We start from the raw sequence: 13,205 nt of genomic DNA, 5'->3' as shown, positions 1-13,205 counted from the left end.
AATTAAATTAAAATATATTTTAAAAAGTAAAATAATATAATGATAAAAAATAAAATATAAACTGAAATAAATTTAAATGAAATAAAATAATAATATAAGCTAAAATATAAAATATAATAAGAAAACAAAAATAAATTAAAAAATTAAATAAAATATTAATGTAAAGTAAAATAAAATTTAATAAGGATTTAAAAATAAAGTAATTAAATTTTAAAATGAAGTAAAATAAAATAAAATCATAAAATAAAATAACTTAAAATGGAAAAAAATATAAAATAAAATAATAATATAAAAGTACAATAAAAAATGAAATAACGCTATAGGGTAAAATAAAATGGAATAAAAATATATAGTAATTAAATTACATTATAAAATAATATAAAATAAAATGGAAAAGTAGAAAACAAAATAAAAGTAAAAGAAAATACAAATATAAAGTAAAATGAAATGGAATAAAAGCGGAAAACATGTAAAAAAGAGGGAGAACGTGGGGAAAAATGGGAGATTTGGAAAAGATAAAATGAAAAAGGAAAAGGCCAAAAAAGAAGGAAAAAAGGAAAAATGGGAAAAGAGGGGGAAGGAAAGAAAAGAAAAGCAAAAGAAAAAAGGAAATTTCACCAATTTTCATGAAAAAAATCCCAATTTTCACCGATTTTCCTGCATAAAACCAATTTTTACAGGAAAGAAAAGTTTTTCAAAGATTTTCCTGGAAAAAACCGCAATTTTCACCAATTTTCCTGAACAAAAACCAAACAATTTTCACCAATTTTCTAGAAAAAAAACCCCCAATTTTCACTGAATTTTCTGGAGAAAAATCCCAATTTTCACCGATTTTCGTGGGGAAAAAAAAAATTCTACCATTTTTTTCTGGAAAAAACCCATAAATTTTTGGGTTTTATGCTTTTCCTGCCTAAAAGATAATTTTCACTAATTTTCCTGAGGAAAAAATTCACCAATTTTTCTGGGAAAAAAAAATCCTAATTTTCACCGATTTTCCTGGATTAAAAAAAAAAAAAAATTTTCACCGATTTTCCTGAAAAAAAAAATTCACTGAATTTCCTGGTAAAAAACCCCAATTTTTACCAATTTTCCAGTAAAAAAACCCCTCAATTTTCACTGATTTGCCTGAAAAAAAAAACCCAATTTGCACCAAATTCTCCCGGATAAAGCCCAATTTTCATCAATTTTCAGGAAAAAAAATATTTTCACCGATTTTCCTGAAAGAAACACAATTTTTCAAACTCTCCCTCAGGCCCCGCCTCCTCGCTCTCCTTGCGCTTCCATTGGCTGTTGCTGCTGTCAATCATTCACCACCGCAATGCCGTGTAGGGGTGAGCCCTCCCGCCCTTGTCCCGCCTCTTTCCCCTCATTCCCTTTTTCTATTGGCTGCTCGTGCTGTCAATCTGACCCCGCGGCTCCCGCCCCCACCCCGCCTTATGGGCGTGGCCTCCCTGTAATTGACAGCTCCCTCACCCAATGAGGGGCGGAGCCTCGCCGTCTCCCTCACGTACGGCGGGGCCCGGGGGGGAGAATTTGGGGAGGGGGGAGAAATTTGGGACCCCCGGGACTCCCCGGGACTTCCGGAACCCCTCGGGACCCCCGGGAGGCCTCGGGGGCGGCGCCGGGCCCCGCCGCTCCCGCCCTTTGTGTCGGCGAGCGGCGGCCGCGGGGCCGGGCCCTGCTCGGGGGACCCCCAGGTTTGGATATTGGGGTGAGGGGGGGTTGGGGACCCCCGGGTTTGGATAGGGGGGGGTATGAGGGCTGAGGACCCCCAGGATTGGATATTGGGGTGGGGGGGGGGCTGAGGACCCCCGGGTTTGGATACTGGGGGGAAAGAGAGGCTGAGGATCCCCAGGTTTGGATATTGGGGGAAAGAGGGACTGAGGACCCCCGGATTTGGGGGGCAGGGTGCGGTAACCCCAGTTTAGGGGGGCTGAGGGGAATGGGAGAGGCTGGGGGGGCTGTGAGACCCCCAGGCTGGGGGGGCTTCAGGGTGGTGAGGGGACCCCCAGGGTTTGGGGGGCTGTGAGACCCCCAGGATGGGGAGGGGGATTCGGGGCCGGATGGTGGGTGAGGACCCCAGGTTCGTGAGGCTGCGGAGTCGGGAGGGATTTGGGGACCCCCAGGGTTGGGGGGGCTGTGGGACCCCCAGGGTTGGCGGGGGGCTTCAGGGGGCTGGGGGACCCTCAGGTTGGTGTGGGTTTCAGGGTCGGAGGGGCTGTGGGACCCCCATAGTGGGGGGGGCTGCAGGGCCGGGAGGGGGTCGGGACCCCCAGAGTTGTGGAGAGCTGGGTGGCTGTGGGACCCCCAGGGTTGGGGGTCAGGTTCCCCTTCTGGGGGGTTTTGGTCCCGCAGGGTCAGGACCCCAATACCAGGGTGGGCTGGGGGCTCATTACAGAGCTCGGGGGATTTTGGGGCGAGGTCCAGCCTGGGGGCATTAATTTGGGGAGGGGTCCCCAATCCCACGTTCGGAGATTTTGAAGCAAGTCACAATGAGGGGGTTAATTTGAGGAGGGGTCCCCAATACCAGGTCTGGGGATTTTGGGGCAAGGCACAACCAGGCTGGGATCAATTTGGGGAGGGGTCCCCAGTACCATGTTCGGGGTTTTGTGGCAAGGCACAACCAGGAGGGGCTGATTAATTTGGGGAGGGGTCCCCAATACCAGGGTGGGGTGTGGGGGGCTCATTACAAAGCTCCGAAGCGTTTGGGGCAAGGTCCACCCGAGGGGGATTAATTTGAGGAGGGGTCCCCAATACTGTGTGTGGAGCTTTTGGGGGGAATTGCAACCAGGCTGGGATTAATCTGGGGAGGGGTCCCCAATACCAGATCCGGGGATTTTGAGGCAAGGTCCAGCTGGGCTGGGATTAATTTGGGGAGGGGTCCCCAATACCATGTTCGGGGATTTTGTGGCAAGGCCCAACCTGGAGGGGTTGATGAATTTGGGGAGGAATTTGAGGAGGCTTTTGGGGGGGAATTGCAACCCCAGGGGGGTTAATTTGAGGAGGGGTCCCCAAGCCCCAGAGCGCCTTCTAAACCCAAGCTATGAATTGAGGAGGGGTCTTCCCTTCATCGCCGCTTTGTCCCCTTCCTGCAGAGCCGCAGCGGGGCAGCGCAGAATGGAGCCGCCCCCGTGCCGAGCCCCGGAGGGACCCGCGGCTCCGGACGGTACCGGCACCGGCACCGACACCGAGCAGCGGCGGCTCCGGCTCCGCACAGCCCCGGAGGCTCCCGGCGGTACCGACACCGACACCGAGCAGCGGCGGCTCCGGCTCCGCACAGCCCCGGAGGCTCCGGACGGTACGGCACCGGCACCGAGCAGCGGCGGCTCCGGCTCCGCACAGCCCCGGAGGGACCCGGCGGTACCGACACCGACACCGACACCGAGCAGCGGCGGCTCCGGCTCCGCACAGCCCCGGAGGCTCCCGGCGGTACCGACACCGACACCGAGCAGCGGCGGCTCCGGCTCCGCACAGCCCCGGAGGGACCCGGCGGTACCGACACCGGCACCGAGCAGCGGCGGCTCCGGCTCCGCACAGCCCCGGAGGGACCCGGCGGTACCGACACCGAGCAGCGGCGGCTCCGGCTCCGCACAGCCCCGGAGGCTCCTGGCGGTACCGACACCGAGCAGCGGCGGCTCCGGCTCCGCACAGCCCCGGAGGGACCCGGCGGTACCGACACCGACACCGAGCAGCGGCGGCTCCGGCTCCGCACAGCCCCGGAGGCTCCGGACGGTACCGGCACCGACACCGAGCAGCGGCGGCTCCGGCTCCACACAGCCCCGGAGGCTCCGGACGGTACCGACACCGAGCAGCGGCGGCTCCGGCTCCGCGCAGCCCCGGAGGCTCCGGACGGTACCGGCACCGAGCAGCGGCGGCTTCAGCTCCGCACAGCCCCGGAGGCTCCGGACGGTACCGACACCGACACCGAGCAGCGGCGGCTCCGGCTCCGCGCAGCCCCGGAGGGACCCGACGGTACCGACACCGAGCAGCGGCGGCTCCGGCTCCGCACAGCCCCGGAGGCTCCCGGCGGTACCGACACCGAGCAGCGGCGGCTCCGGCTCCGCACAGCCCCGGAGGGACCCGGCGGTACCGACACCGAGCAGCGGCGGCTCCGGCTCCGCACAGCCCCGGAGGCTCCGGACGGTACCGACACCGAGCAGCGGCGGCTCCGGCTCCGCGCAGCCCCGGAGGCTCCCGGCGGCCCCGGCGGTGCCCGCACGGAGCAGCGGCGGCTCCGGTTCCGGCAGTTCCAGTACCGGGAGGCGGCGGGCCCGCGGGCCGCGTGGCGGCGGCTGCGGGAGCTGTCGCGGCGCTGGCTGCGGCCCCAGGAGCGCAGCACGGAGCAGATCCTGGAGCTGCTGGAGCTCGAGCAGTTCCTGAGCATCCTGCCCGAGCGCATCCAGAGCTGGGTGTGGGCGCGGCACCCGCGCTCCTGCGCGCAGGCCGTGGCGCTGGCGGAGCGCTTCCAGAGGGCGCAGGAGGAGCGCGAAGGGATTTGGGAGCGGCAGGTGGGAGAGGGTTTGGGGGTGATGGGGCCCGAAATTTGGAATAATTGATCCCCGTCCTTATGTTCCTCCCGCTCTGTCCCATCTCTGCTGTGGGATTCTGAGTTCGTTCCCAAGGAAAGCACCCAAAATTGAAAATGGAAAGAGGGCGCCTGAACCCCCTAGGCAGGGCAGCAGGTGGGAGAGGGGCTGGATTTTGGGGTGCTGAGTCACAAATTTTGAATTATTGGTGTCCCCCCCTTTACATTCTTCCCACTCTGTCCCATCCCTGCTCATTCCCAAGGTAAAAAAACCAAAATTCAGAGTGGGAAGGTGCCTAAATCCCCTTGGCAGCTTTTTGGGGTTCAGGGCATCAGCAGGTGGGAGAGGGTCTGGATTTTGGGGTGCTGGCCCCAAATTTTGAATAATTGATCCTCCCCTGTGTTCTTCCCACTCCCTCCCATCCGTGCTCATTCCCAAGAAAAAAAAAACAAAAGAAAAAAAATCACCCAAAATTTAGATTGGAAAGGGGGTCATGGGTCCTGGGCACCAGGTCAGCAGGTGGTTGAGGGTCTGGATATGGTGTTCCAAAAGGGAATTTGGGGGAATTCACCCAAATTTGGGAATTATTGCTCCCCCCTTTATATTCCTCCCGCTCTGTCCCATCCCTGCTGTGGGATTCTGAGTTCGTTCCCAAGGAAAGAACCCAAAATTGAAAATGGAAAGAGGGCGCCTAAACCCCCTAGGCAGGGCAGCAGGTGGGAAGGGGGCTGGATTTTGGGGTGCTGAGTCGCAAATTTTGAATTATTGGTGTCCCCCCCTTTACATTCTTCCCACTCTGTCCCATCCCTGCTCATGCCCAAGGTAAAAAAACCAAAATTCAGAGTGGGAAGGTGCCTAAATCCCCTTGGCAGCTTTTTGGGGTTCAGGGCATCAGCAGGTGGGAGAGGGTCTGGATTTTGGGGTGCTGGCCCCAAATTTTGAATAATTGATCCTCCCCTGTGTTCTTCCCACTCGGTCCCATCCCTGCTCGTTCCCAAGGAAAAAAAAAACAAAAGAAAAAAAACCACCCAAAATTTAGATTGGAAAGGGGGTCATGGGTCCTGGGCACCAGGTCAGCAGGTGGGTGAGGGTCCGGATATGGTGTTCCAAAAGGGAATTTGGGGGAATTCACCCAAATTTGGAATAATTGATCCCCGTCCTTATGTTCCTCCCGCTCTGTCCCATCTCTGCTGTGGGATTCTGAGTTCGTTCCCAAGGAAAGCACCCAAAATTGAAAAGGGAAAGAGGGCGTCTAAACCCCCGAGGCAGGGCAGCAGGTGGGAGAGGGGCTGGATTTTGGGGTGCTGAGTCACAAATTTTGAATTATTGGTGTCCCCCCCTTTACATTCTTCCCACTCTGTCCCATCCCTGCTCATGCCCAAGGAAAAAAAACCAAAATTCAGAGTGGGAAGGGGGTCATGGGTGCCTAAATCCCCTTGGCAGCTTTTTGGGGTTCAGGGCATCAGCAGGTGGGAGAGGGTCTGGATTTTGGGGTGCTGGCCCCAAATTTTGAATAATTGATCCTCCCCTGTGTTCTTCCCACTCCGTCCCATCCCTGCTCATTCCCAAGGAAAAAAAAAAAGAAAAAAAACCACCCAAAATTTAGGTTGGAAAGGGGGTCATGGGTGCCTAAATCCCCTTGGAAAACTTTTAGGGTGCTGGGCACCAGGTCAGCAGGTGGGTGAGGGTCCGGATATGGTGTTCCAAAAGGGAATTTGGGGGAATTCACCCAAATTTGGGAATTATTGGTGCCCCCTTTCTATTCCTTCCACTCCGTCCCATCCCTGCTCATTCCCAAGGAAAAAACCCAAAAGTGAGGCTGGAAAGGGGGTGCCTAAATCCCCTTGGCAGCTTTTTGGGGCACCCAAAACCCTTTTGGGGATCCCCAGCACCCAAATCCCTTTCAGAGCTTTTGGGGGCACCCAAACCCCATTTTAGGGTTTTTGGGGTGCCCAAATTGGGGATCCCCGGCCCCCAAACCCCTTTTAGGTTTTTTGGGGGCACCCAAACCCCTTTTAGGGTTTTTGGGGTGCCCAAATCCCTTTCAGAGCTTTTTGGGGTGCCCAAATTGGGGATCCCCTGCCCCCAAAACCCTTTTAGGATTTTTGGGGGCACCCAAACCCCTTGTAGGGTTTTTGGGGTGCCCAAATCCCTTTCAGAGCTTTTTGGGGTGCCCAAATTGGGGATCCCCCAGCCCCCAAATCCCTTTCAGAGCTTTTGGGGGCACCCAAACCCCTTTTGGGGTTTTTGGGGTTCCCAGCCCCCCTCACAGCTCCGTGTCCCCCAGGTGAGCGTGCGGGTGAAGCTGGAGGACCCCGGGGATTTGGGGGACCCCGGGGACTTTGGGGTCCCCCCGAGCCCCCCGTCGGAGGAGGAGGAGGAGGAGGAGCCGCCATGGGATGAAGGTACCGGGGTGGGGGCAGCAGAACCCCCAGACACCCCAAAAACGGGCTGGGGGTGGAGCTGGGGGGGGGTGGAACCCCAAAATCATCTCAGTGACCCCAAAAATCATCTCATGGGGGGCAGAATGGTGTCAGTGGTGTCAAAATCCCAAATCCTGGGGGGAAAAACCCAAATTCTGAGGTTAAAAAAACCACATTGGACCAAAAACTCAAATCCCAAACCCTGGGGTGAAAAACCCAAATCCAGATCAAAATTCACCTCAATGAACCAAAAACCTCAAATCCTGGGACAAAACCCCAAATCTGGTGGTCGAAAACCTTCTCCATGAGCTCCAAACCATCTCCATGAGCTCCAAACCATCTCCATGAGCTCCAGACCATCTCCATGGGCTCCAAACCATCTCCATGGCCTCCAAACCATCTCCATGAGCTCCAAACCATCTCCATGGCCTCCAAACCATCTCCATGAGCTCCAAACCATCTCCATGAGCTCCAAACCATCTCCATGAGCTCCAAACCATCTCCATGGGCTCCAAACCATCTCAGAGGGTTCCAAACCATCTCCATGAGCTCCAAACCATCTCCATGGGCTCCAAACCATCTCCTGGGCTTCCAAACCATCTCCATGGCCTCCAAACCATCTCCATGAGCTCCAAACCATCTCCATGAGCTCCAAACCATCTCCATGAGCTCCCAACCATTCTTGAGGCTCCAAACCATCTCCATGAGCTCCAAACCATCTCCATGAGCTCCAAACCATCTCCATGAACTCCAGACCATCTCCATGGGCTCCAAACCATCTCCATGAGCTCCAAACCATCTCCATGAGCTCCAAACCATCTCCATGAGCTCCAAACCATCTCCATGAGCTCCAAACCATCTCCATGGCCTCCAAACCATCTCCATGAGCTCCAGACCATCTCTTGAGGCTCCAAACCATCTCCATGAACTCCAGACCATCTCTTGAGGCTCCAAACCATCTCCATGAGCTCCAGACCATCTCCATGGGCTCCAAACCATCTCCATGGGCTCCAAACCATCTCCATGAGCTCCAAACCATCTCCATGAGCTCCAAACCATCTCCATGAGCTCCAAACCATCTCCATGGCCTCCAAACCATCTCCATGAGCTCCAAACCATCTCCATGGGCTCCAAACCATCTCCATGGGCTCCAAACCATCTCCATGGGCTCCAAACCATCTCCATGAGCTCCAAACCATCTCCTGGGGCTCCAAACCATCTCCATGAGCTCCAAACCATCTCCATGAGCTCCAAACCATCTCCATGGGTTCCAAACCATCTCCATGGGCTCCAAGCCATCTCCTTGGGTCCAACCACACCTGATTGGAGTTCCAACCTCCCCCTTCTCCGGATCACCCCCCATGGGTGGATCTGGGGTGGTCAGTGGTGGGAGCCAGACCCCTTTAGCATGAAGGGGTCGGAGCTGGACATTCCCCATCAGGAACCACCCATGGATGTTCTCCTGACCTTCCCCAACCCCAGAACCTCCAGAGACCCCAAACCCACTGAGATCCCCCCAAACCCACCATGGTGACCCCACCACCAGCTTGGCCAAACCCCTGCAGTCAGTGGTGGGAACTGGACCCTCGGAGCATGAAGGGGTCGGAGCTGGACATTCCCCATCAGGAACAACCCACAGATGTTCTCCTGACCTTCCCCAACCCCAGAACCTCCAGAGACACCAAACCCACTGAGATCCCCCCAAACCCACCATGGTGACCCCACCAGCAGCTCGGCCGTACCCCTGTGGTCAGTGGTGGGAACCGGACCCTCCTAGCATGGAGGGGTGGGAGCTGGACATTCTCCATCAGAAACCACCCACAGATGTTCTCCTCCCCTTCCCCAACCCCAGAACCTTCAGAGACACCAAACCCACTGAGTCCTCTCAAACCCACCACGGTGACCCCACCACCTCGGCCATATCCTTGTGGTCAGTGGTGGGACCCTCGGAGCATGGAGGGGATGGACTCAGATGTTCCCCATCAGGAACCACCCATAGATGTTCTTCTCTTCCAGATCCCAGCAGGACCCCGGAGCTGCCCCTTCCTCAGAACACCCAGAGACACCAAACCCATCAAGATCCCACCATGGTGACCCCACCAGCAGCTCGGCCGTACCCCTGTGGTGAGTGGTGGGAACAGAATCCTCGGAGCATGGAGGAGGTGGACTCAGATGTTCTCCATCAGAAACCACCCACAGATGTTCTCCTCCCCTTCCAGATCCCACCACAACCCTGGAGCTGCCCCTTCCTCAGAACACCCAGAGACACCAAACCCACCGAGATCCCACCATGGTGACCCCACCACCAGCTCGGCCGTACCCCTGCGGTCAGTGCGGGAACAGAACCCACAGAGCATGGAGGGCTGGAGCTGGACATTCCCCATCAGGAACCACTCATGGATGTTCTTCTTTTCTTCCAGATCCCACCAGGACCCCAGAGCTTCTCCTTCCCCAACCTCAGAACACCCAGAGACACCAAACCCATCGAGATCCCCCCAAAACGAGCACGGTGACCCCACCAGCAGCTCGGCCGTACCCCTGCGGTCAGTGCGGGAATTGAACTCACGGAGCTTGGAGGGGCTGGAGCTGGACATTCCCCATCAGGAACCACCCATAGATGTTCTTCTCTTCCAGATCCCACCACAACCCTGGAGCCGCCCCTTCCTCAGAACACCCAGAGACACCAAACCCATCGAGATCCCCCCATGGTGACCCCACCAGCAGCTCGGCCGTACCCCTGCGGTCAGTGCGGCAAATCCTTCGCGCGCCTGACCCACCTGCGCAGCCACGAGCGGACGCACACGGGGGCGCGGCCGTACGGCTGCGGCCACTGCGGGAAGCGCTTCGGCCACCTGAGCACGCTGACCACGCACCGGCGGCTGCACACGGGCGAGCGGCCGTACCCGTGCCCCACCTGCGGCAAGGCCTTCACCAACCCGTCGGACCTGCGCAAGCACCGGCGCTCGCACACGGGCGAGCGGCCGTACCCGTGTCCCACCTGCGGCAAGAGCTTCAGCCAGCAGTCCAACCTGAGCCTGCACCGCCGCAGCCACACCCAGGAGAGGCCCCACCCCTGCCCCACCTGCGGCAAGAGCTTCAAGCACCTGGCGGACCTGCGGGTGCACGAGCGCTCGCACACGGGCGAGAGGCCCTTCCCCTGCGGCCGCTGCGGGAAGAGCTTCAGCAACAAGTCCTCGCTGGCGCGGCACGCGCGGATCCACGCCCGGGCGGCCGCCAGGGACACGTGAGGGACATGGGGTGGTGCTGGTTGGGGTTTGGGGGTTCAGGGTGGTGCTGGAGGTGGGAGTGGTGTGGTGGGGCCAGGAGTGTTGGTGAAACATGGATGAGGATGGACGTGAGCTGGTGGTTGATGTCTGCCATCAACTGGTGGTTCCATGATGCCATTCCCCGCTCCTGGAGATCCAGGATGGGTGGTGGGACATCCCCCATGACCTGGTGGCTCCATGATCTCATTCTCTGCTCCTGGAGATCCAGGATGGGTGGTGGGACCATGGCCATTGACTCCCCCATGACCTGGTGGCTCTGTGATCTGATTCCCTGCTTAAAGATCTCCAACATGGGTGATGGGATGTCCCCCATGCCCTGGTGGCTCTATGATCTCGTTCTGTGCTCCCTGAGATCCAGCAGGGGTGGTGGGACCATGACCATTGACACCTCCATGCCCTGGTGGCTCCATGATCCCATGCCAGCTCCCAGATGTCCACCTCAGTTGGGTTGATGTCCCCCAAGAGCTGGTGGCCCCAGGACTGTGCCGAGGTGGCTCAAACATGGATGAGGATGGGCATGAGCTGGTGTTTGGTGTCTCCCATGAGCTGGTGGCTCCATGATGCCATTCCCAGCTCCTGGTGATCCAGGATGGGTGGTGGGACATCCCCCATCACCTGGTTGGCTCCATGATCCCATTCCCTGCTCCCAGATGTCCAACATGGGTGATGGGACCATGACTGATGGGTCCCATGAGCCTGGTGGCTCCAGATCTTGGCTCCCTGGTGCTGGAGATGGGAGCGGCGTGGTGGGGCCAGGAGTGTTGGGCAACCATGGATGAGGACGGACGTGAGCTGGTGTTTGATGTCTCCCATGACCTGGTGGGTCTGTGATTCTGTTCTGTGCTCCCAGAGGTCCAAAAGTGGTGCCGGGATGGACACCCCCATGACCTGGTGGCTCCATGATTCCATTCAGAGTTCCACCATGGGTGGTGGGATGTCCCTCATCACCTGGTGGCTCCATGATCCCATGCCAGCTCCCAGATGTCCACCTCGGTTGGGTTGATGTCCCCCAGGAGCTGATGGCCTCAGGACAGCCCTGAGGTGGCTCAAACATGGATGAGGACGGACGTGAGCTGGTGTTTGGTGTCTCCCATGACCTGGTGGCTCCATGATGCCATTCCCTGCTCCTGGAGATCCAGGATGGGTTGTGGGACCATGGCCATTGACTCCCCCATGACCTGGTGGCTCTGTGATCTGATTCCCTGCTTAAAGATCTCCCACATGGGTGATGGGATGTCCTCCATGACTTGGTGGCTCTATGAACCTGTTCCCTGCTCCCAGACGTCCCACATGGGTGGTGGGACCACGACCATTGACACCTCCATGCCCTGGTGGCTCCATGATCCCATGCCAGCTCCCAGATGTCCACCATGGGTGGGATTGGTGCCCCCCATGAGCTGATGGTGCCAGGATTGCCCTGAGGTGGCTCAAACACGGATGAGGATGGACGTGAGCTGGTGTTTGGTGTCTCCCATGACCTGGTGGGTCTGTGATTCTGTTCTGTGCTCCCAGAGGTCCAAAAGTGGTGCCAGGATGGACACCCCCATGACCTGGTGGCTCCATGATTCCATTCAGAGTTCCACCATGGGTGGTGGGATGTCCCCCATGACCTGGTGATCTCATGATCCCATTCCCTGCTCACAGATGTCCCACAGGGGTGGTGGGACCGTCACTGATGGGCCCCTGTGAGGGTGGTGGCTGCAGGTGGTGTGTTGCAGCGTGGTGCAATTTCCTGGTTTAAACTTCCCAGTCCCTTCCCAGGTGTGGCAATGCCCCTCTCCCTTCCCCCTCGCCCCTTGCTGAGTGAGTTCTGTCCATCAGGCTCAACATTCCAGCAAGGCCTCGTGTGCTTGGTCACGTTCCAAGGGTGTCCTTCAGGCCTGGGCTCATTGGCCTGTCTGGGTGTCCCGTGTCCCCTGGGAGCCTCCCCCTCTCACCTGGTTGGTGCTCACCTGTCCCTTCCCCTCCCGCTGTCCCTGAGCCTAAAAAGTCACTCAGGCCACGTGCTCGGGATTCTGTTGGAGCTGTTCCCTGAGATTCAGAGCTCTGTGACCATGGAATAAACTCTGGATTAAACCCTCCGGCAGAATCCGCTCTCTTTTCCTCTCCACCATCGCCGGAAGCCTTCCCCCCTGAGGTAAACTGAGTTTCTACAAGCCTGGGCTTGTTCAGTGCCCAGCTGCAGCATCCAGCCAGCCAAAGGTGTCTCTGGGGTGAAACACCACAGCTGCCGCCTTTGGCCCAGCAGCGAGGGTCAGACTGGCCCAGGCACAATCTAACTGGTCATACTGGGATTCGTATTCCAATATTTTGGCGCCCAACATGGGGCAACCCACTCTACACAGACAAGAACTGGTGTAAAAATTCAGTCTTAGTTATACACTCATCAGGTGGTGATTACAAGCCTCGAGAACTCCCAAAAGGTGTGTTTTTAATATGTGGAGACAGAGCATGGGCAGGTCTCCCTCCTCGTCTGCTTGGAGGTCCATGTACCTTTGGCAAGCTGAACCTGTTAACACCAAATCAAACAAATCTAATACATTGGCAAACTAAAAACAACACACATACATCGGCTATCAAAAAAAGAGACCTAAGGCAATTAGACCCTGACTGTAATTCAGAAATTGTTCACTGGTCCAGACTAAAGGCCACTGCAATTACAGTCCTGCCGTGGATCTCGGCAGCAAAAACCATGGGAGATTAGGCCGATTGGAATGTTGGGTTGCAAAACAGGCAAACCTCACTTCTACTGCCCTGAGTGACCTCTTATCAGATGAGGAAATTACCAGGCAAGCCACCATTCAAAATAGGGCAGCCATAGACTATCTGCTCCTTCTGCCCAACCATGCCTTCCATTTTCTGCCTTTTGTCCCCTCACGTTTCCCGCCCTTTTCCCCTCACATTTTCTGCCCTTTTTCCTCTCACACTTTCTGCCTTTTTTCCTCTCTTTTCCCACCCTTTTTCCCTCA

General features: G+C 56.2%; 1 protein-coding gene across 1 annotated transcript; it reads left to right on the top strand.

The window, feature by feature from the left end:
- Positions 1 to 3,350: 3,350 nt before the first annotated feature.
- On the top strand, positions 3,351 to 12,317 carry LOC135460481 (zinc finger protein 500-like; the record flags this gene model as incomplete). Its single annotated transcript, XM_064737337.1, has 6 exons — positions 3,351 to 4,508; positions 6,814 to 6,931; positions 8,966 to 9,073; positions 9,169 to 9,276; positions 9,370 to 9,492; positions 9,584 to 12,317. Coding segments are annotated over 6 exons (2,229 nt in total), but the record flags the coding sequence as incomplete, so codon positions are not given.
- Positions 12,318 to 13,205: the final 888 nt, after the last annotated feature.

The sequence above is a fragment of the Zonotrichia leucophrys genome, unplaced genomic scaffold (assembly GCF_028769735.1).
Source record: "Zonotrichia leucophrys gambelii isolate GWCS_2022_RI unplaced genomic scaffold, RI_Zleu_2.0 Scaffold_49_388800, whole genome shotgun sequence".
Lineage (NCBI taxonomy): Eukaryota > Metazoa > Chordata > Aves > Passeriformes > Passerellidae > Zonotrichia > Zonotrichia leucophrys.
Note: the sequence above shows the minus strand (reverse complement) of the source record. Positions and strands in the feature narration are given on the sequence as shown.